Here is a 24,649-nt window from a genome sequence, read left to right as displayed (position 1 = left end):
TTCAGGTTCAAACATGTAGCAGGTGGAACTAATGTTTCCGCGTTGGAGCACCCTGGACTCATTTTAGGGACGTACAACAAAACAATCTACTGCCATGGTGATCTGTCACTAGACTAGAAAAAAAGTTTAGGTTTGGAGAATGGACAAGGATTGGACTGGGAAAGAAACATGGGACATATTTGTGTTTTGGACCAGTTTGTACAGTTTGCACTTTGATGTATTGAGATGTGCAATGGAAACAGGCTCATTGACCCACTGATATTGGTCAAATGTTCCACTTTTTTTTTTTTTTTTTTTTTTTTTTTTTTTTTTTTTAAATTACCAAAATTTGTTTGTTGTTCTAAAAAAATGTAACTTTATTGTCATAGTTGTAAGATAAATGCACATTTCCTATTTTTATTTGGAAAACATTTTGTCTCAGGGAGCAGTCAGTTGAGTTTATATGTATTGTTCAGTCAAGTTATTTCTGATTTGAACAAAAAAAAAAATATTCAAGGAAAAGCAAAAAGTATTGTTACTATATTGATGTTTCTTTCAATAAAAGTTATAATTGCACCACTGTTACGATGTTGTTGTAGTTGAGGGGCGGGCTAGAGATTTTTTGTCCTCCAAAGGGGAGCCCACAAAAAAAGACTGAGAACAACTGAGTTATATGCTGCTTTCACAAAAGACACAGGACACTTTTTCTCATAAACAAACTTGTGAGTATGAGAAAATAGTTTGTGTTTAAAAGTTCAGGATCTTATAATCATGAGAAACAGTAAATCTTATTTATCATCAGATGACATGGAATCCATCGAGACAATTTTGAATTTTTTAACAAAAATACAGAAATTGAACAGTGCTAAAATCTCTTAAACACATTTAGTGGTGTATCTAGTGCAGTATTAGCATCACTCACATTAACTGAGAATAATAGAAATTGGAAGATTCAGTTCCTCATGTAATTTGATACACTTTTTATTTTACTAAAATACGATAAGCCTCATTTAATAAAATTTTGTACATTTTGTTATGAATCAGTACACATTTTGTCATACTTGCCTTTGTCCTTTTATAATTGACAAAAAACATACAAAAAGAATCAGGTAAACAGCAAGACAACATAAACAGTGAATGAAGTTGAATAAATGTAAAAAAAATATATATATATATATATCTCAAATTGAACTTTAATTTTATTAATTTGGTTTAAAAAAAAAAAAAAGGCTTAAATATTTATATGGAAAACTAAACCAAAAACATAATACTTTTTGTTGTTCAATAAACAGACTGATTTGTGTATGTATGTAAATAAATTCTAACCACTGAATTGTAGGAAAGTGCTTTGTTTTGTTTTGTGTTGTTTTTTATTTTTATATCTATTTATTCAGTATAATTTGGCAAGTAAAACAATATGATGACGAGGTAAAGTGAAAAGTGTCTCATATTTACTAGATAAATTGTGGCTTTTCGATTATAAATTACGATATTCATGTATATTTGTGGCCAGCAGGGGGAGCGCTACGACTTTAAAACTCAAACCCACATTCATCCATAGACTTCATATCCCAGAATGCTTCGCGTCGCGCGTCAGTTTGTTTCACTCCATCCTGTCGGAGCGGACGACAGGGAAACAGATGACTGGTCCGGTGCATTCAGGCTGAAACCTGACAACTCAACCCTCCGGCGACCTGTCTAAAGAAGGAAACGAGGATAAAAGGCAGAAAAGCAAAACTAGAAGGTAAATACCTGGGTGGAGATATTCATAACCTTGTATTAATAATGTATGAGGACAGACAGATAAGCTAACTAGCTAGCTAGCTCGCTGTCAGATACACTACGATGCTGCTGGTAAACACCTCTGAAGACTGTTTCGGCGGATTTTGTCGTTTCCTCCTAGCTGCCTGTGTCGTCTCTATAAATGAGGTTAAATGTCTTTTTACACTGTTGTTGGTGGTGCTTTTTCGCCTGTCGTCTCCCACACATAGTCGGTGTTTGGACTGAACCTGTGCTGTACTCGGTGTTTCCAGCTGCAGGTTTTTGTCATGACATTTTGTCTTGACATTCAGACAGACAAATTACAACATGAAATGTATTTAATGAAAAACCTAAGACCAATACAAATCTGAGGTATTTGTGGATTACTTGAGTATTTCCATTTTCAGCTTCTTCAATACCTTTACATCTAATCTCAACAGCAAATATACTTTTCCCTCCATTATATTTGTTTTTAACAGCTGTAGTTGATTTTGTTTCTTATTTTTTCTTGTTTACATTCTACTGATGTCCAGCACAAACTTCTCTGACCCATAAAACTGCCTCAAACCAAATTTTTTACATGATATCTGTGACGGTTGAATCAAACACAAACTCTATTCAGTGAAATAAGAGATGACTTTAATATTAAATAGTGTGAGTAGTGAGTCAGTGCACAACCTGAACAGTCATCAGAACAGTGGAATGAAAGGCATCTCGTCTGTTTGTGTTACTTCAGTGTGTTATGAGCTGATAGTCATGGACGAATTCTACAGATACTGTATGTTTTGGTCTCAAGGTTGCATTGCATTTAATTTATCGTCTCAAAACAGATTCACTGTTAAGTAAAGTCTGAGAAAGTGTTTAATGTGACTTAATAAATTTAATGGTATGCATGTGGTTCAGACACTCTTTGGTTGGTCAGTTCTTTTTATAATTATCATTATTTTAGTTTGGGTGGAGGTCAAGCCTTAACAAACACATCATAACTAATTGACTTAAATTCGCCTGATTATACATATTTAATAACTGATTTAACTGCCCATTCTCACAAAATAGTATAATTAATTTGGTATGAATTCCGTCAGTTTAGTGTGATGCTGTTGTATTCATTCACAAAAATATAACACTAGATTTAAGTAAAATACTTTATCAGAAAGTACAAAGAAAAGCAAGACATTATCATAACTGTGGACGTGAAACCTATAAATCTTTTGGCCTTTAATAATGATGGTAACTGTAAAATTCCTAAAATGATTGAAGTAGTTTATGCGACTGTCAGTAAATCAACTCTTAGTGTCTTTAATGTGAGTCACTCAGCCAATTCTTTGTGAATTCCTTATCATGTTCTCTGTGAAGTTCCTCTAAGTTTCTGGATTCTGCTCATTAAACCAGTCAGACCTGTGCTCCCATCAGCCTGGTTCATGTGACAGTTTGAGATCACACCCAGCTCAAATCTGGCAGCAGCATCTACTAAACACGTCTGATTGGATTCAGACAGTTTTTAATATGAAAGGACGGATATGAAAGATGGAGGCTGTGCGTGCACAATCAGTCTTTACCTCAATTTTAGTAAAATGCACATTTTCTTTAACCACATATACCGCTTTATATGTTGGAATATTATCAAAAATCTGGAGTTTTTTGTGCATGTAAATGGGTTTTCTCCAACACTGTGAGACTCTGAAGCTCCTCAGACTGCAGAATTTACTTCACTAAGACACTTTGTGCAGGTTTTTTCCTTCATTTATCTCGTGTTTGAACATATAGGTCACTTTTAACCCACTTAATTAGAGTGGAAGTGGTTATACAACAACTGAAGGGAACTGAAGGTGTGATTTACACACTAACTGTCAGCTGTAACTTCCTGGTTCAACTCCAGGCCTCAGTGGTTTTTCTGATTACACTAAAAAGAAATCGGTGACTATTTTATTTTGATAAGTGTTTTTTTTTCCCCAAAGGTAACATTTTACTGGTGGTAGATATGATCAGTACGTGTCTATAGAGGACATTTTCCACTACTTTTTACAAGTTCAATAATTAATAGTCAAACTAAAGTGCAGATTAATCCATAGTGAATAAATGGGTTTCATTTATCATAATGAACTGTTATACATTGTAAAATAAAAATTACACGTGCATTACTGGATGAAAAAAGATTATAAATGTGTGTCTAAAAAAATGTAAACTTTAAGGAGGTAATAATTCTAGTATATACAGTTTACGACTTGGTAGACTTACAATCTGTGATATTTGTCACATCTGCTGCACTTTATTCCACATTACACTGTTGTCATATCTGCTGCTGTTATTGTTTTTATTGGTTTTTATTGTTTTGTTCAATTATTTTCCTCACAACCGTTACTGTATTGCGCTGCCGCTTCTATTATAAATAGGTTTGATTTATACCTTTTATACTCTTTTATAGTGTATATTTGTATCACTTTCTTTTATTCTTATTCTTATTTTTTACCTCTTTTTTTTTTTTTTTAAATTGCATGGCATTTAATAGCAAGATGAGAGAAAAAGGTATCTCAGTTCTATTTATGTCCTGTGTATCTAGTAAATTGACAATAAAACATCTTTGAATCTTACATTGTTGGAGATGTGTGGATAAGGTGGATCACTTAGATCAGAGGAGTCAAACATACGGCCCATGGGCCAAAACCGGCCCGCCAAAGGTTCTAATGTGGCCTGTGGGATGAATGTACAAAATGCAAAAATTATATTGGAGATATTAACAGTCAAGGGCGTCAAACTCATTTTAGGTCCAAACTCCAATTTCCAAAATTTTACCAATATTCTGCCTGTTACTAAATGTTTTGTGCATTTTTTTTAGATCCACCATGAGTTGTCATGCACATGTGTAAATGATAAACTGAGGCAAAATAGTTAAAATTCACTAATTTTTCTCTTCAGGTTGTTCATGTTATTCACATTTTTTGTGAGGGGATAGGCTGTAAATGTAAAGATTCTCATAATTTAACTTTTTTGCACCAAAAAAAATAAAATCACTAACATGCCATTATTTTATTAGTCTGGCCTACTTGAGGTCAAATTGGGCTGTGTGCAACCCCTGAGCTAAAATGAGTTTGACACCCCTGACTTAGATAATACTGTTGTGGAAGTGAAATATTTAGATGTGTTGCATTATAAAGGAGAAGCTTTTTTAACTACATGAGTGACAAGGGTTAAATGAGTTTAAACAAATGGCTGTATTTTTTATGTGGCAGTAAAACTCTGTGGACTGTGGAGAGGAAGTTGCAGATGGTGTGTGTGTGTGTGTGTGTGTGTGTGTGTGTGTGTGTGTGTGCGCATGTGCGCGGGGGGGGCGGAGTTTGAGGGGAAGGATGTCTGGTGACTCTTCCCATTTACAGTACTCTGTATTAGTCTGGGGACTTATCTGTGTTGCCGTGTGTTTTCCAGTAGATTAAATAAACGGTTCCCAATTACCAAAAACATTATACAGCTGTAGAAAGATCAGCTGTTGGATTAATAATAATGAGAAGAATAATAAGAATAATAATAAAGTAATAGAAATAAATGAAAACCACAGAAACATCAGAGAAATGAGGCCAAAACTGTTTCTATGCCCCGGGGGTGATGATGATCGTTCTTATTTCTTCAAGTAGTTTTCCAGTTATTTTTGTGTCTCTTTTGGTCACAGGGTCTGTTTTTCCTTCCTCTGCAGATGCAGTGATGCCGTTTCCCTTCACCGTCCACAACCTTTAACTCACAGCGGCTTCCAGCCAACGCCAACCCAGATGCCCCGCCTCTTCTGGTTTTGAATAAACCTTCTGAGCACTGTCAAGTGGGCGGGTCCAGCCCTGCACACGGAGGGGGTGTGGCCGGCGATGGACAGCCGGTGCAGCAGCATCGATTCACGTCTGAATGGCAGAGGGGCGGGGTCTGTCACCACCACGCCAGTCTCTGCGCGAATCGAATCGTATGAGGCCGCGGAGAAGAAGTGCATCTCGGACGTGAGGAGGACCTTCTGCCTCTTCGTGACCTTTGACCTCTTGTTCATCACCCTGCTCTGGATCATAGAGCTCAATGTGAGTTTTCAGGTTCATTTAACAGTAACGTGAAGGTGGGACAGAGCAACATGACCAAAAACGATGTCTATTTTTTAGGAACTCGAGACAAAATATGATTCAGTAATGTATTTTTAACAGTCCTAGTCTAAAACTAATATATTTGTTTTTAGATCCAGTCTGGAGATATGTGAAGTATGTACAGCAGGAAAAACTAAATGGAAAAATGGGAAAAAAGATCTTCTCTAAACCAAAGTGGTTGTATTTAGTGGGACCTCCTTTTGCACTTAACATGTTTTTAAGCCTTTTGTTCAGACAATTTGAGATTTATGGCATTAATTTACTGATGTTTTATACCAGTAGCAAATTGAACAAAAATAAGCAAAATGAGCCACAATTGAATAAATAAATAAATAAAAATAAAGCAAAAATGAACACAGAAAAAAACACAAAAAATGAATATAATAATCAACAAGATGAACAAAAATGGAAAGAAATCAACAAAAATTAACAAAATGATCAACAAAATGAATAAAATAATCAACCAACTGAACACAAATGGAAAAAAAAATATCAACAAAAATGAGCTAAATAATCAACAAAATAATCAAATTGAACAAAAATTAACTAAATAATCATCTCACTTCGGAAGTAAAATCAGATTGTGATCCAATTAGTTGTGGTAGAAAATTATTATTTACAGTCAGAGCACGAAAAATATTTTAGGAATTCATAGTCATAGTCAAATCATAGTCACGGATTTAAAAAAAAACAACCAAACAAAAAATCAGTCTTGAGAGAAATAAAGTCAAATCCATCTCTGAGGCATTTTGGAAGCAAAGATAACAATTTAAACCAAACTAACTTTTGGCGACTAACTAACAAAGTTCATGTCGCTGAGCGACTGAACTGGGGGAAATTGCCTGATGCACCTCAGTCCAAAGAACAATCCATGGTTTAAACAAGACTCCTTTATTTTATATCACAAAAAATTCTTCAGGCATCCAAGCATTAAAAACGTCTTGCGATTTAGTTCATTGGCGTTAAGTTAATCCATGACAAGAAAATATACTTAAAAGGCCAAAAAAAAGCGGTCAACAAAAAGTGAGCTTCCCCCATCACACACTCACTACCAAACCGCACCTAAAGTGAACCAGTGACATATATATCACGAATTGCTACCGTCACCAACACCACGTGATCCAATTAAAAATACGTCATTATGTAGCTGCTACATCACCAAGCCTACATCTGTTTCCTATACTAATCGATGCAATGATATTTATCCCAGTATAAAACTATATTATGACATTTGTTGTTATTTTTTATAGTGTATCACCCCTGAACCCGGCGTCATGTGACCACAGACCGCACATCCTCCACTTCCTAAACAGAAAATAACCTGTCATCTGTTTATTGAGGCTGAATAGAAGGAACAAACAGCACAATGCATTTTACTTTCCTGTTTTATTACATATTTACCACAGAGACGAAGAGATTAAACGAGGCGTTGACACCAATCAAATATATTTGTTTGCGGCTAAGTGCTAAAAAGCACCGGCGCTCATTTGTAATGGTTAAAGATCCTGATCAGCGCCGTTTATTTCCATAAATCCCCACAGAAGGGATTCGACAGTTCAGTGTTTTTGAAAGAAACAGAGCAGCTGTAGAAGTGGATCAAGGTCGGGTAGCTGTAAAACTTCAGTCCCTGAATGAGGAAGTAATTTTACAGCAGCACACCTTCCCTGAATGCTCCAGTTTCAGTCACATCCACCCAGGCCAAAGAAACAGACACTGACATACTTTTGGTATCAGCGCTTTCCTTCTGTCAGTGACTCTAAATCATGGGTGTCAAACATTCGGCCCATCAAAGGTTCCAATCCAGCCCATGGGCTGAATTTGTGAAATGCAAAAATTACACCGAAGATATTTACAATCAAGGACGTCAAACTCATTTTAGTTTAGTTTCCACATGCAGACCAATATGACCTTAAGTGAAATAATAATCTATAAATAATGACTCCAGATTTTGTTCTTGGTTTAATGTGAAAACAATAATATTATATTATTCTTATAAATAATGACAACTCCAAATGTTTCTCTTTGTTTTAGTGCAAAACACAATACTGTTGTAATAAAAATTTAGTAACAATAAAATGTGAATAACCTGAACAAATATGAACCTGAAATGTATAATGAAAGTAAGTGCAATTTTAACAATATTCTGCCTGTTACTAAATGTTTTAAATGATAATGATGCGTTATATTGTTAAAAGTGCATTTATTTTTCTTAAATAAGTTTTTTCAAATTATTCACATCTTTCTTTTTTTTTTGGATGGTTTGTAATGTAAATATTTTCATGATTTAATGTTTTCTGTTCTAAAACACAGAGAAAAATTTGGATTTGTCATTATTTATAGGTTATTATGTTATTATTTTACTGGTCCAGCCCAGTTTAGATCAAATTTGATCTGAATGTGGAACCTGAAAGAAAATGAGTTTGATACCCCTGCCTTAGTCAGATGTTTGTCTTCAATCTGCCATTGACACACATGGAAAAATAAATGATGCATTTACAGTCCACAACATGTGCAGGATTATTACCTTTAAATTGGGGTTCATACACACTACATGGACAAAAGTATGTGGACACGTTGGATTCAGGTGTTTCTTTTCTCACAGGGGTCTGGGATACAAAACAATGATGACTAATGTCAAAATGTAGTTTTATATTTGGATAAATATCACTGCATTGGTTAGTTTGGTTGAAATTGTGTTTGCTTCCAAAATGCCTCAGAGATGGTTGTTACTTAATTTCTCTCAACATTTTTTTTTTTTATCCATAACTATGATTTTAAATGTTCTACCTCTAAATTTCTAAAATATTTTTCTTGCTCTGACTGTAAGTAATAATGTTCTACCACAACTAACCATCTACTTTCATCACATTTCAGTGAGGAAGAAAAATCTAACATTATATTTTAAGGAAATATTGATGTTTTTATCTCAAATCATCATTAACAGGACATCTTACAGCTGTAGACATGATGTGTCCCAATACTTTTGTCCATATAGTTTATGCATTTTTGTTAATTTATGCTTAATCTGTTGATTATTTTAGTCTTTTTTTAACACATTTTTTTATTATTATTTTGTGCATTTTTGTTAATTTTGTTGATTATTTGGGTTATTTTTGATTATTAGGAGGAAAAATCTCCTATTAAACTCAAAGGAAATTTTGACGTTTTTATCTCAAATCAGCATGAACAGGACATGAAGTGTCCCAATACTTTTGTCAATATAATTTATATGTACAGCTTATATTGAAAAGGTGATCCCCACCCCACAGGCAGATATAGAAGTGAATGTCCTCTTGTAATATTGCAGAGGTTGTTCCTGTCCTCATATTCCACATTCAGACAACAGGTCTGATGCTTTGGAGAGTTTCCATCTCTGCTGTTTGATTCCAGGCCTGGTGTTTGTCATCTTAATCTGGCCTGTTTCCAAACTAACATTTTATCTTGTGTCCGACAGGTGAACGGCGGCATTCAGAAAGAGCTGAATAAGGAAGTCCTGCACTACGACTACAACGCCTCCTTCTTCGACATATTTGTAAGACAGTCTTACTCTTTGTTTGTCTTTGTTACAGTAATGTAATATTTAACCTGGGAGTGAGTTCATTCATATGTTCTTGTGTCCGCTTTCTGTTCCTGTATTTGCTCCACCTGTATTTCTTTTGTGTTTTCACCTCCTTCATCACTCGTTTTATCCGTCCTCAGCTCCTGGCTGTTTTCAGGTTTGCTGCTCTCATCCTGGCCTATGCCGTTTGCAAACTCCGACACTGGTGGGCCATCGCAGTAAGTCTGACATGCTTCGACTGCACAACATCTCCCATTAAACTTTAAGGAAATGTTTAGAAACCATATGGACAAAAGTAATGGGACACATCATGTCCACAGCTGTAAGATTTTCTGTTCATGAGAATTTGAGATAGAAACATCAATATTTCCAAAGACAGCAATTTAAACAGAACTAACCAATGCAATGATATTTATCACAATATAAAACTATATGATATGATGATATGACAAACTTTATTTAATATAAGTAGGAACTAAATACAAAGGTGAACAAAAGGTAAAGAGAAGCCACAAATTCAAACAGAACACCAGAATATTGAAGGCAACAAGCCAAAAAAAACGTTACACAATGCTTATATTGTCCTTTATGTATATCAAACCACTTTTTTTTACTTTATTTCCATTAGGGCTGGGCGATATGGCCTCTAACTATAAACGTAGTATTTTTAGGCTATATCGCGATACACAATATATATCTTGATATTTTGAAATTTCAGTAAACTAATAGTTAAACTAATAATTAATTAAATCATTGTACTATTTATTTACACCACTCTATGAGAAGTATTTAGTATCACACACTCATAATCATCGGCAAGAACGAAAAGGAAAGTGTTTGATCAGTCCTAAAGTATTAGAAACATGCAGTAAGTCTGGTTTTATTCTGCTGCAATTACTGTGCAATTTATATGTTGGTAATTTTAGATTGCATTTATTTTTAAGATGAACTTTTGTGTTCTTACTCCATTTTATTCCATTTGTACAATGGTGAGTAAGATGCAACTAAATTTCATTGGCGATGTACAGTACATAAACAGATGTATGTTCTGAATGACAATAACAAAGCAAGATAGAAAAACGTCTCAGGTACTTTTTGTCCAAGTAGACTTGCTGTATCCAAGATGGCAGACTGTCTTGTGCTTGCACATGCCAAATCTAAATCTGGCAGAATTCGACCAGTTTTTGTCTAAACCGTAGACGTGTAAAATAACTTTTACACGTTTTTGTAATGTCTCGATTTCTTAATAAGAAGACATTATTTCTATGCTCAAAACACTATTTGAAACTTGGTTTAGGGTGCCATAATCTGAAACGTTGGAATGCAAGTTGTGACGTAGTTTTTTTTTTAGTTTGGTTTTTTTTTTGGGGGGGGGGGAAATCTGTTTATTGACATTTTTTGTTAAACACATACAAATCACAAATTCAGTAAGTGCACACAGTAGATCCCCTCATTCCCCCCTTGCCTCACCCCCCACCCATGATCCCAGATCCTCTAAGGAAAGGAGAACACAAAATACAAATAGTAAATTGTAAATAGGTAAATAAATAAATAAAAATACAATTTAAAAATAAATAAATAAATAAAATTAAATTTTAAAAAAAGGGAAATGAAATAAATAAACACAGCATTGGTTTAAGTTGCCAGTCTTCATCTAAATATGTAGAAATATACAAATATACTCTACTAGTCCCTGTTTATCACCTCAGTAATTTTGTCAAAATAAGTTAGAAAAGGAATCCAAACCTTGTTAAAATTGTCCTTATTTCCTCTCAGAGTGAATTTGATCTTCTCCAGCTTCAGGTGAAACATACTGTCCCTGGTCCACCTGACATGGGATGGGGGTTTAAGTTGTGATGTAGTTTTGCGCATGTGGGTGACCTAGCTGGAACCAATCTGGTACTTCCGGAACTGATTGGGTAGCAACAGAGGGAACAACAGAAGTGAAACTCCTACAGCTGCCATTGGTGTGACAGTTTATAGTCGATGTACGCGATATACTTATTTTATATATATCGCATGTGAGTCGAGCCGCGATACATCCAGTATATTCAGTATATCATTCACCCCTACTTTCCATTTTGAACACCTCCAAACACTGCTGCAGTTCCTCACCAGAACAAAGAATATTTGTGTCATCTGCAAATAAGACAAATTTTAACACATTTGATAGCGTGCAAATATCTGTACCAAGTCAATCAGTGCCAAGGCTAAATCCAAACTGTCTGTCAGCAACTCATACTTTTCAATAAAACTGTCTCTGAAGGACTTTTCTAATATTTTACAAAACTGTGAAAGTCCTGATACTGGTCTGTTGTTAGTAAAGTGGTGTTTATCTTATGACATTTGTTATTATTGTTTTGTTTTTTCATCCCAGACCTTTATTAGAAAAGAAACACCTGAATTCAACATGTCCTAGAAGTGTATTACAGTTTGATAGACTTTATGCCTCATGAAATTGTATGTGTAAATCCAGGGGGTCAGAGGTCAAAGTCATCACACAGGGTTGTACTTGTATCTTCTGTGTGGTTGAATGTGTGTGATCAGTGTTTTCTCTGCTCTTACAGGTCACCACTGCAGTCAGCTGCGCCTTCTTAATTGTTAAAGTCATCATATCAAAGGTGAGACTTAATCCTACACATTTGTTTGGTTTTTTTGTCAGAGGATGGCTGCATTCTGCCACCTGCTGGTCACCTTCATTCACTGTTAATACTCCTGACAAAACATAATACAGGGTTCCCACAGGGTCTTAAAAGTTTAGAATTTACAAATGTGCATTTAAAACCTTAAAGAACTCTTTAAAAGGTATTAAATTTGATCTGGTAGGTCTTCAGTTCAGTTTCCATAAACTTGTCGGCTGTATTGTGTTTAAATGTGTCTGTTAAATGTCCAAACTGCAAAGACAGTTAACGTTAGTCGACTCAGTTCCACCCGTTCCAACCTGACAATTGAAAATTAAGAACTTATCTCTAACTTTGCAGCCCCCAGTGAGAAATGACTGAACAGTGGGAATCAAGATGTTGGAGTAAATAAATACATTTTCCTAAATTCTAGGAAGCACAAATTTTTACCAGTATGGCTGTGAAATGGGCATTAAATTCTCTTCTAAGTAGTCTTAAAAAGGTCTTTAAAAGTCTTAAATTTAACTCATAGGAACCCTGTAATTAACATTTTTATGTGGAAATGCTGAAAACTTTTTGATCTGATTCTATTTCTGATATCTGCTTTGTAAAGTAGACAGTAGCTGATGCTTTTAGATGGTTTTTAAACATTTCATGTATAAAAACCATCTGTAACAGTAATTCTGAAACAGAGGCTACATTCAGTCAAGTAGGATCTCAAGTGGGTCGGACCAGTAAACTAATTACATAATAACCTATAAATAATGATAGCTATGAACTTTTCTCCATGTTTTATGGTGAAAAAAGTTACAAAATAAAATTAAAAGCTAAAAAAATTACATTATGAAAATGTTTACATTTACAAACAAATGTGAAAAACATGAGCAAGCTTAGGAAAAATAAGTGCAATTTTAATAAAATTCTGCCTCAGTTTATCATTTCTACTGTACATGTACATTACAACTTCCAGATCACAGAGGATAACACATGGTAACAGGCAGAATAGTGGTCAAACTGCGCTTTCTTCTCTTTAGACATTTCAGGTTGTTCATATTTGTTCAAGTTATTCACATTTTTTGTGAAAGGATAGTTTCTAAATGTAAATATTTTCATGTAATTTAACTTTTTTACATAAAATAAATAGAAAAATGTGGAGTTGTTATTATTTATAGGTTATAAAGATAGTATTTTACTGGTCTGATCCACTTTAAATCATATTGGTCTGTATGTGGAACCTAAACTAAAATGAATTTAGTTCAACTGTAACGTATTAATATCTTTAGTGTAATTTTTGCATTTCACAAATTCATCTAATTTGGCTGGATTGGACCCTTTGGGGGCCCAGTTTTGGCCCATAGGCCATATGTTTGTCACCCCTGTTCTAAATGTTTATAGGTGTTAAAGCTAAATTTGTTTATGAGCAAAAGGGAACATAATTATTGTTTGTAAGACGTGTGTGTGTCATTAACCATACCAGTATAACCAAACCAAGTAGGCTGACTGATATAAACCTGTTTATGGTCTCTACAGACTTAAAACTATTTTTGCAGCAATTTCCAAATTAATTTTTCTCTACATTTAACTGTTCCTTAGTGATTTATCATGATTTATTATATTATCCTCTGCATTTTGTATTTTTCAATGAAAATCAGGTATTTTCCTATATTTAATGCACAGATCATGTAGATGTTCATAAAAACTCAGTGTAAATGCAAAGGTTATGTCAAACAAAAGTTTTTCATCATAGACCCCAACCTTGTTTTGTTTGTTTTTATTCATTTTATTTAATAAAATCTATATTAGTATATAGTAAATTTAAAGGTGATTATATCAGAAGAGAAAGAAGACTTTTTCAGTAAAATCTCTCATTAACTGAACATAAACCCAGTGTGTCCATCCAGTGTCCCTGATCCAACTCCATGGGTTTTACTGGTGAATCAATGTTTCAATTTTTCAAATTAATTACCTCCGCCAAGGAGGTTATGTTTTTGCCAGGGTTTGTTTGTCTGTTTGTTTGTCTGTCCGTTAGTGTGCAACATAACTCAAAAAGTTATGGACAGATTTGGATGAAATTTTCAGGGTTTGTTGGAAATGGGATAAGGAAGAAATGATTAAATTTTGGTGGTGATCGGGGGTGGGGGGGCCCACGGGGGGGGGGGCCACTGATCAGCCTTGGTGGAGGTCTGCGCTCTCCGAGTGCTTCTAGTTTTGTGTTTATTTTCTCCATGTTTATTATTTTTGTAATGTTCTTATTTGCTTTTGGTCATTTTGTTGCCCTTTTTATTATTATTACTTCAGTTTATGGCTTATTTTGTTTTGTTAGTTATTGTTTTGCTGATTTATTCTTTTTTTTTTTTTTTTCATTTTATTCATTACCTTAACTGTTTTTGTTTCTTCATTGCTCATTTCATCCATTTTCTCCTTTATTATTATGTAGGGATGTTTAGATTACTGTAAAAAAAAAAAAATCTGCAACAAGAAAATAATGAATTCTTCTTTATTATTAGGATATGTGCAGTAGAACTAAATGGATGTGACTGTGTGTGTGCAGCTGCTGTCTCACGGGGGCGCCTTTGGGTACCTGTTGCCCATCATCTCCTTCGTGTTGGCCTGGTTGGAAACGTGGCTACTGGACTTCAAAGTTCTGCCTCAGGAGGCAGAAGATGAAAACAGTGAGTATCAGTCACATGGCTCTTCTTCTACTGTTTCAGCTGTAACCGTTAAAAAGACCTCATGTCTCCGACAACACATTTGCATTTTACAGCATTCAAATGACTGTAACTTCCAAACTGTTCTTGCTATTGACAAATTTCAAATGTCATCTTTTAGCTGAGATCGGGTTCTTTCTATTGGTCTGTAACACATTAAAGTAGGCGTCTGTATTGGCTGAGGGGGAGGGGTGGAAGTGGGTGGGGCAGAGAGCAGCAGTTGGAGAGACACGTTGTTACCTTTAGTGAGGTTTTAGCTGTGCTTTTGAGGTGAATTCTTGTAAATAATTGTATATAATAGTGATAGTGCTGCTTTGGAGTGTTCTAATAGTGTGTGTTTGACAAGTTTTGTTTTCACCTTTTTTTCTCCACTGTTTTTATATGTATAGTTCACTGATAGTTACTGTTTAGCTGTAAATATATAAATGTATGTTTATTTTTATACATATAAATGTAAATCTATATGCAGAGCTGGCCAGGGCAGAAAGAGATGCAGTAGATGTAAAAGAAGCAGATGATGGATGTTTTTGTAGGTGAAATAAGGGGCTCCGTCTACAACTGGACAGACAGGGAACACAGACTATCACACAGGATAAAAAAAGACTAGAAAGAACTAAAAATAAGAAGAACATAGACACAGAATGATCCAGACAAACTCAAATGTTTGAGCAAATGTAAAATAGTTCAAAGTTTATTTCTATAATGTTATAAAATTTCATTATGCACATTTATAGCTGTTGTTTAATTTTTTTAAATTAATTTTATTCTGTAACATTTTTGAGTGTTTATTACATATAATAGTGAGAATTAATGGCCTTCCTGAAAAAAAGTGCAAATGAATTGACAAAAAAGACATTTTCTGACACTTTTATTGTAAAGAACTCAGTCCACTTCTAGTAGGAGTCCGTATAGGGTTAATACTCTGTCAAAGGGGTCGTTCAGGTCCTGTCAGAGGTGACGGTGTGGTTTTGTTGACACTTTTGACCTCTCCTTCACTTGTACTGTGTTTGCGTCAGGATATCAGACGTTGCTGGGGGCCGCAGACCGGGCCCCCCTCCTGTGTCCGGGGCCTTTATCTGATGGACAGTTCTACTCTCCGCCTGAGTCTCTGGCAGGTACGTTCAGCCGCAGCAACACACCAACATCAAACTTGTCCAAAATATGTTAGAATTACTGTCACAGGCCATTAGCTGCAAGATTTGGGTCACCCTTTACTCATTCATACCCTTATACTTACTCTGTGTATTCAGGTCAATTCAACAAGCTTTAGTGGCACAAATGTACAATAAAGGTAACTCACTTTATTATCCCTGTAGTCTCTGCTTTTTACCCTTAATATACACACAGAACCTAGCGTTAGCGATTAGAACACTAGTAGCATTGAGCTGCCATTGAATAATAATAATTTTTTTGTAAGCGCCTTTCAGAAAACTCAAGGACACTGTAAACCACTTAATAAAATAATGGATAAAAACAAATACAAAAAAAGGAACAAGGCTTACACTGTCAGGATGCCAATAGCAAGGGTATATCCCCGAAATCCCCCCAGTCCTCTGCTATGTATAAATCTATCCTCGATAATTGTTAGACAGTCGATATAAACTCAGTTTGAGTTTATATTGATTATTTGAGAGTCAGAGAACCCATTTTTCCCACTAAACTCCACCTAGGTGAATGAAAATGACCCCATATGAACTCTGGATGGTAGACAGAACATGGACATTTGGAAGACCATCAATATGAACCAAATTCAATCTCAGTCGGCCTATTATTGATGATTTATGTCCAAAAAACAGATTTTCAACTAAAGCGCCCCCATGTGGATGACTTATAATACTCACAGAGAAGCTGAAACCAATAGGGTTCTTCCACTAGGGGTCCACTATGTTGGTTATCAAGGAGAAGAAATCCAACCAAATCTGTCCTAGTTATCGCCAAAACACCAAGGAGATCCGATGGCGGCGTTCAAACCATTATATCCCCAAAACTCAATTTCGGGGAAATAAAAACAAAGTTGAAGACACTGCGGTCAGGGACAATGACAGGAGAATTAACCTAGATGTAACTGTTATTAATAATATACTTTATAGAATATACATTACCATTCCAATTACATACATACAATTACACTTACAAGTATTCCAGTTGTTGCTGAATGTTACTAGAATTTATCTGAGAAATGTAGCCAAGAAACTCTGACAAAATGACACCGTTAATTGAGTTCCTGTCGTACACTTCACAATAAAAGCCTTGTTAAAGACTGGTAGAGTTCTGTCCACTATGATGCAGGTGGGCTTTTATTTTGAAAGGGTTACAGGAAGTGATTTAGTATTGACAGTGGACCTTATCAAGACAAACCACTGATGAAGTCTAAAGATAAATGTAGGAGAAAGTACAGGCTTTGAGATATTCACCAAGTTAATACATGAGCCAAGTTTTATAAAGACTATCTGTTGATGCACAAAGAGTGAAAACAAAACCTAAAGATTGGAAATGACAACGTAGACTAAAGCGGTGACAAAAGTCCAGGTGAAGGTAGAAAGCAAATAGATGAGGGCTGTCAAACTCATTTAGTTCAGGTTCCACATTCAGGCCAGTATGATGTAAAACAGGTCCAACCAGTAAAATAATAACCTATAAATAATGACAACTCCAAATTTATCTCTTTAAATGCAAAAAAGTTTACATCTACAAACTATCCTTTCACAAAAAATGTGACTAACCTGAAAAAACTGAAATTTCTGAAGAAAATTTTGTGCAATTTTGACATTATTATGCCTGAACTTATCATTTATATATGTGCATGTTTGGATTTCAGTAACAGGCATAGATAGTACTGTTAAAAATGTTGATGTATGGAACTGAAATGAGTTTGACCCCCTTTTCTATTAATATCATCAGTGTAACAGAGGATTGGAACCTTCAGTGGGCTGGTTTTGGCCCATGGGCTGTATGTTTGACATCCCCCAGTTTAGATGGATCAGAAATTAACCACATAAACGGATCTGTTCTCTTCTGCCCAGACTCCGATGAAGAACTGGACGATAAACATGATCCAGAAAAAGGGCTCATTCAGCAGGTGACCTAACAGCTGACAGGTAAGATGGACGTTGGTTTACTGACAGGAACTGAATCCATTTCTTATTTCACAGTTTGTAGTGTTAGAGGAGCAGAAGGGACAAACACATCAGACTTCATAGAAAAAAATGGAGTCAGAGTCAGAGTTAACTGGAGTAAAAGTCAGACAAAGAGTTAGAGTCTGAGTCAGTGTTGAAGTTCAAGTTAGTCAGTTTTAACAAACTCTGACTCTACCTCAACTCAAGAGTTGGATTCGGAGTCGGCATTAGAGTCAAAGTTGGAGCTGGTTAGTCAGACTCAGAGGTGGAGTCAGAGTTAGTGTTGGAGTTGAAGTTAGGCAGACTTTTAACTGACTCTACCTCAACTCAGAGTTGGAGCTCCAACTCTGCCACTAACTCCAACTCCAGTGTTGGACTTAGTCGTAGTCAGTGTTAGTAGGATTCGAAGTTAGAGTCAGAGTTGAACTCTGACCGACTCTGACACAAACTCAATGTCTGACTCCAGTGTTGGAGTCTGAGCCGGTCGGAGTTAGTCAGAGTCTGACCGACTCAGACTCCAAATCCAGTGTTGGAGATAGAGTTAGTCAGAGTCTGAGTTGGCTGGAGTCAGTGGGTTAGTCTGACCGACTCAAACACTGGAGTCAGAGTTCATCAGAGTATGACCAACTCTAAATGCAATTAACTCTGAGTCTGACACTAACTCCAACTCTAGTGTCAGAGTTTGAGTCAGTTAGAGTCAGAGTTTGACCAACTCAGACTAACTAGAGTTAGTTACTCAGAGTCAAAGTTGGAGTTGGAGTCAGACAGAGTGGGAGTTGAAGTTGGACTCTGACTCACTCAGACTCCAACTCTGAGTCTGAGTGAGTCGGGGTTGGATCTAGAATCAGACAAATGTAACTGGACTGAAACATGGTTCAACACAAACACTCTGAGTCCTGTTGGACAGTTCACACGTCCTCTAACCTGCAGACCCCCGGACTGAACCAGTCCACTATATTTAAATGTTCCTGTCCTCCTCAGGATCTAAACCTCCAAGAGGAAGGTCTTCTCCTGCCGGGCGACCAAGGGAAAATTCTGCCTTACACATTCTGTCCTGTTCGTTTTTATTCGTGTCAAACTGGTCTGTGTACACCAACACCTACAAGCGCACTTCAGTTTCCCGACATTCTGCATGAACGTCGGAAACGAGAAGCGCCACAAAAAAGTGAAAACTGTATTATTTTATGTCCTTTATTTTCTACACTGAATGAACTATTAATGGGTATTTTGCACGTCTTGTCTGAGACTTTCAGGCTGTGGATCAGAATTAAAACTGTTGAAACAGTTTTTTTGTTCTTTTCTTTTCAGTGGTAATGTCTTAAATTTTGAATGTTTACTTTTCTTTTATAATTCAGGCACTTGGGTTAGAAGTCACTGTAACCAGACAAAATGAACTATGTATGGGCCAGTGTTGATCTTACAGTTTATGAAGGAATATTTATCATTTGTGGATTTAAAAAGTAGATTTAATTAAATCTTGGATTATTATTTCAGGTCATTAAAGAACTGAACTAACCTGCATGAAACATGGGAACTCTATCGTTAGTGTCTGGAAATATTACTGGTATAATCAACAACTGTATGATCTGTAACCTGCTCTAAAAGCTGCTCTGATGGAAACTTAAAAACAGATGAGGAGGAAACGAGTGTACATACGTTCATGCATGCCTCAAAAGCCTGCTGGGGTTGTTTTTATGAAAAGCTTGTCTGTAAAAGGAAAAGACAAAAAACATGATTTACAACATGATGTGTTGTGTCGTCTTTTTTCATTTGACTGTTGATGAATGTTCTATAAAAACATACACACACTTAAACACACCCCTGAGGGTTTTTACTTAAAGGTTTAGGAACCAGACAATAAGAATTAATTAACATTAGGTTATTCATAAATTGGGTGTTTTTCTGAAGAAAATCTTACCATTGTTGTATTTATATCTTGTATTATACTGGTTTACTTTTTTTTTTTTTTTTTTTTTTTAAAGAAAGTATCCGCCTCAGATTAAATATGCTGAATCCTACATACTTAAAAATGAACTGAAAACAAATGACTAAAGTGTTGGTTATTTGATGTTTTCAGTGTATATGATCTTGTCTGTTTTCGGACGCCCTCTGGTGGACTGATTGACAGACGCCCCTTCCAACACAATGACCGCATCAGTATGAAAGCAGTGTCACTGGAAACAGACGGAAAACCAGCATGAACACAGTTAGCCTTTGTCCTACACAGAGAACCGTTCTACAGCCGCGTCGGACATCAAGTTTTCACACATTCACGAGAAAAGAAAAGTCAACGTAACAACACATACCTCTAAATCGACAGATGTCCGTGTCATTAGATGACGGCAGCACAGCAGGTAGAATCCAACCAAATGCCCCTCCACTTCCTGGTTGTGCCACTGCAAAGTTCTGATTGGTCCAAACCATACTGAGCACAGATCAGTTAGAATGACGTCATTAGTAGGAAATAGCGAACGAACGCTGGACCTGAAATTTTGGTATTATGTTTTTTGTTTTTTCCCCACAAATGTAAGTATTTCTGATCCGAATATCTAGTATCTTTCTTTGTTTGGTAATAAACCATTCAAGTATCAGCCCTGAAAATAAATAAATAAATAAATCAGTTACTAGTTTTCCAGGTTTTTAAGCACAAACCGTTAATATTTCTGCACTTATTCATGTACACTTCTTTTACTTGTATTGATAATATTGATAATTGATAATTTTACTTATATTGATCATATTTATCTAGTACAGTGGTTGTCAAACTTTTTACAGTGGAGTACCCCCTGAAATATACTTTTTAGCCAAGTACCCCCAACTCTGGCTTCAGCATTTTTGATTGAAACAAATTAGGCTAAATTTGTTCCTGTGCCAAAGGGGTCTGTTTATATTTTCAAAACTTTATGAACAAACATATACTTAACTGTAATATATTTAAAAACAAAAAACCCAACATTTTTTTAAAGTAAATTTTGTGCAAAATATAAACTGAAAAGTTCCCTCTCTCAAATAAAATAAATTAGTCATTAATTAATAAGTGAACATTTTATCAACATAAAATAATTCCTTATCTACTCAAATTACCTCATTTTGAATAATATAAATTTAAATGTTCTTTAAATGTTACCAAAGCTTCAACAAGATGATTGACAATAAAACTATTAAATGACTGTATTTATTGTGTTTTATATTTCAACATTAATTCTCATAATTTATTTTGTTTTCGGTACATGATGACTTATTCTATAGATTTTTCCCAAAAAATTTCAAGTACCCCCTGGGCTTCTTCTAAGTACCCCACTTTGGGAACCCCTGGTCTAGTACATATTGTATATATTGCTGTTCCGATTGTGTTTAACAGAGTGTTTTAACATCTATATTTGGTGTTTATGGATTTATTTACAGTATTGGTCATTTCTTTCCTGCTACTTTAATTATACTTGCACGGAGCAACTGTAACATATCTGTTTCCCATGGGATGAATAAAGTATTCTGTTTCTGAATAAGGTTTCATCAGCAGCTGATAAAATATCTTCTGGTCTGAGAAAGACTTCACCTCATATTAAAGAATATTTCATTGTTAATTTTCTCTCCTTATACACTTTTTACACCTCACTTGTTCCACACTTCTCTACTTTTTTTTAACTGATTCCCTACCCCCATTTTTGTTTATCTATTCTTTTTTTTTCCTCCTTTCTGTACACTGCAATTTGCCTGAAAACCAATGACAATTGACATTTGTCTCCATAAGAGGCTGTACAACCACAACATGATCAATTTCTATCAATACCCTTTATCTGGCTGTTACTATCTTTAATTGGTTATTTAGTTATTTATTTTTGTTTGTTTATTATGATGTATGTTAATATCATCACTATTATTATCAGTTGTTAATGATAATGATTTATTTTTATTTATTTATTAACTTTTTATATTATCATTTTACTAATTCCTGTCTTTTCTTTCATTTTTTTCTCTCTCACACACACACACACACCAATGTATAATGATGAACATGTAATTAGTATCTGTTTTTGTTTTGTCTTATTTGTTACTATGTCTTTCACATGTTTTGTAATGTGTTGCATCACTTACTAAAAAAAAAAAAAAAAAAGAACATTTAAGACAAAAGCAGAGACAGTATCAGGAGTCTTTGACACGTGCAGAATAAAACCCATAAACAAGCAGATTCTGTAACACTGTTTATTCGTTTTTTCACATTTTATCGACAGAAGTCAAGTATCCAAGGCATTTTGTAAACAGTGTGTCCACAGATCTACATGTAGCCTCTCATCAGTGTGGTCTTTCAGTCAGTCAAAAACACTGCTGTCCTCTGAAATAAATACAATACTGAGAAAATAAAATAACACAGGCTCGTATCAGCCTATGTATGACCTGCATCTGCCCGACGGAGCTCAAACAGATCCAGAATCAGTGTCTGATGTCCCCGGCCGAGAGACGATGAAAACCGAGGTGACACACGGAGGTAAACATCCAAAAAAAGGGGAGGATGGAACCGAGCGACAGATGCGGTCGGCATGGAAACGGAGACGAACGGGGGGAGATGAAACACTGAGAGCACCTTCACGAGTCTCCTCACATCGAACAATGCGATACGTGGATGAACCCGAGGCTCGTTGACTCTCTGACAGTTGGTTTTCAGGTCTGAAGTGACGGATTCTTTATGTTTTCTAACAGTTTACTTCAGAACATTTCACAAAAATCTGCATTTAGATGACAAAACATTCAAGAACAAAACATTTAGACATCAAATGTACTAAATCTACCTGAATTATTTTATCATTCCTCTGACTGCTTTACCTATATTTTTTTTCCTGTAACTCTAAAACTCTGTCAGGGCTTTCAAACTCATTTTAGTTCAGGTTCTACATTCAGCCCAATATGATTTAAAGTAAAACAATAACATAATAACCGATAAGTCATGTCAACCCCAAACTTTTCTCTATGTTTTGAAGTGAAAAAAGTTAAATTACATTATGAAAATATTTACATCACCAAACTATCCTTTGTAAAAATGTTAAAAACATGAACAACCTGAAATTTTGTGACAAAAACAAGTGCAATTTTAACGAGTGGTTCCAGGCACAACAAACCGCACCCCTAACACACAGTGTAGCTTATTTTGGCATCAATCCAGCTGATGTAAACATATCAATTGCCTCTATATATGTGTCAAGTTTGAAGTACATTGAAGCAAAATTGATGCTTTTATAGACATTTGAAATTTCACCCATTATAAGTAAATGGAGAAAAAAAAAAAGATTTAAAAAATTCCTTAAAAATGTAAACTTTGACCTACTTTTCCCAAAATGTAATGACATCTATTCCGCATCACTGACAATCTATAAACCCAATTTGGTATGAATTCAACCAATAGTTTTGCTGCTAGAGTGTTAACAAACAAACAAACCGAACCCTTGCCAACAATATTCTGCCTGAGCTTCTCATCTGCACATGTGCATCACAACTTACAAACCACAGAGGATCTACAGATGCACAAAACATTTCATAACAGACATAGTATTGTTAAAATTACACTTATTTTTCTTAAGATATTTCAGGTTTTTCACATTTTTTAGAACAGGATAGTTTGTAAAAGTAAATATTTTCATGCCATTTTACTTTTTTTTTTTTACACTAAAACAGAAAGAAAAATTTGGAGTTGTCATTATTTATGGGTTTTTATGATAGTCTGATCCACTTTAGATTTACACATTCTGTATGTGGAACCTGAACTAAAATGATTTTTAACATCCTTGATTGTTCATATCTTCAGTGTAATTTTTCACAAATTCATCCCAGGGGCCGGATTGGACCCTTTGATGCACCGTTTTTGGCCCCACATTTGACACCTCTGCTGTATGTAGTTGCTCCAATTCATTGATCATTATCTAATTTGGGCCAAGGTCACTGTATGTGTTAGACTGATCTCATGAAATCACGTTTTATGTCATGCCGGTTCTTATAGCATTTGGCGTGTTATTCGTACGCATTTTCGACCTTTCGCATGTTATTTAACACCATTTGATCACATGTCAGTTTACGCCAAGATCTCCAGTTCACATAACCATAACCCCTAACCCTAGAACACACAGGTGGAAGGCTTGTAATGCGTACAGATAACACGCCAATTAAAAGTGGCGTGCATATTTATGCGAGTCATGATATCACTTTTGTATCTGTAGTGTTTTTTTCTTGGTTGGAGAATAACACAATAATGCTGTCATTTCAATTTAAAACAGCCTCTTTCATAATAACACAGTGACATGAAACCAGAACTGGACAAACGTGGTTTATGACATATCTTACAGTGACCTGTGTGTAAAACAGGACAAAGAAACCCAGAAATGCCAGAGCTGCCTTCACGTGCTATAGGAATTATGGTAAATACTAGTTATGAACTCAAAAATTGCACATGAACGCCCCCTCAGTTCTCGTAGCGTACACAATTTGGAAAAAAAAACAAAACAAAAAGCCCAAGTAACAGGTCATGACAAATTATATGTCGGCTGTTTTTCATTTCGCTACAACGACAAAAGCACTTGAACGCAACGCACTCGTCATTTCAAAGGAGCATCTTCCCGACAGCATGTGAAGGCAGCATTAATCAGGACAAGGAAACCCAGAAATGTGGATGCTGCCTTCAGGTGCTGTGGGAATTATGGTAACTACTCATTACAAACTCGTAAATTGCACTTGAACGCCTCTTCGTGTCATATTTTCAGCTGGAGAAATGGGAAAAAATTTGATCCACGAGCTGCCAAGGTGAAAA

The 24,649-nt window shown here is 35.4% G+C and overlaps 1 protein-coding gene across 1 annotated transcript; it reads left to right on the top strand.

Annotated features, from left to right (window-relative positions):
• Positions 1-1,565: 1,565 nt before the first annotated feature.
• Positions 1,566-19,603, top strand: stard3nl (STARD3 N-terminal like). Its single transcript, XM_030160192.1, has 9 exons — positions 1,566-1,723; positions 5,429-5,792; positions 9,307-9,384; positions 9,552-9,629; positions 11,979-12,032; positions 14,584-14,704; positions 15,757-15,855; positions 17,764-17,838; positions 18,838-19,603. The coding sequence occupies exons 2-8, from the start codon at positions 5,592-5,594 to the stop codon at positions 17,826-17,828; spliced, it is 696 nt and encodes a 231-aa protein (XP_030016052.1). The 5' UTR covers positions 1,566-1,723; positions 5,429-5,591; the 3' UTR covers positions 17,829-17,838; positions 18,838-19,603.
• Positions 19,604-24,649: the final 5,046 nt, after the last annotated feature.

Source organism: Sphaeramia orbicularis, chromosome 17, assembly GCF_902148855.1.
Source record: "Sphaeramia orbicularis chromosome 17, fSphaOr1.1, whole genome shotgun sequence".
In the NCBI taxonomy this organism is placed as follows: domain Eukaryota; kingdom Metazoa; phylum Chordata; class Actinopteri; order Kurtiformes; family Apogonidae; genus Sphaeramia; species Sphaeramia orbicularis.
This window is presented reverse-complemented; position numbering and strand designations above follow the sequence as displayed.

Excerpts from the sequence above, each read along its gene's own strand:
- stard3nl (XM_030160192.1), top strand. The coding sequence starts at position 5,592 with ATGGACAGCCGGTGCAGCAGCATCGATTCACGTCTGAATGGCAGAGGG. Across the intron at positions 5,793-9,306 it reads TCTGGATCATAGAGCTCAAT|GTGAACGGCGGCATTCAGAA; the intron begins GTGAGTTTTCAG and ends TGTGTCCGACAG. Across the intron at positions 9,385-9,551 it reads CCTCCTTCTTCGACATATTT|CTCCTGGCTGTTTTCAGGTT; the intron begins GTAAGACAGTCT and ends ATCCGTCCTCAG.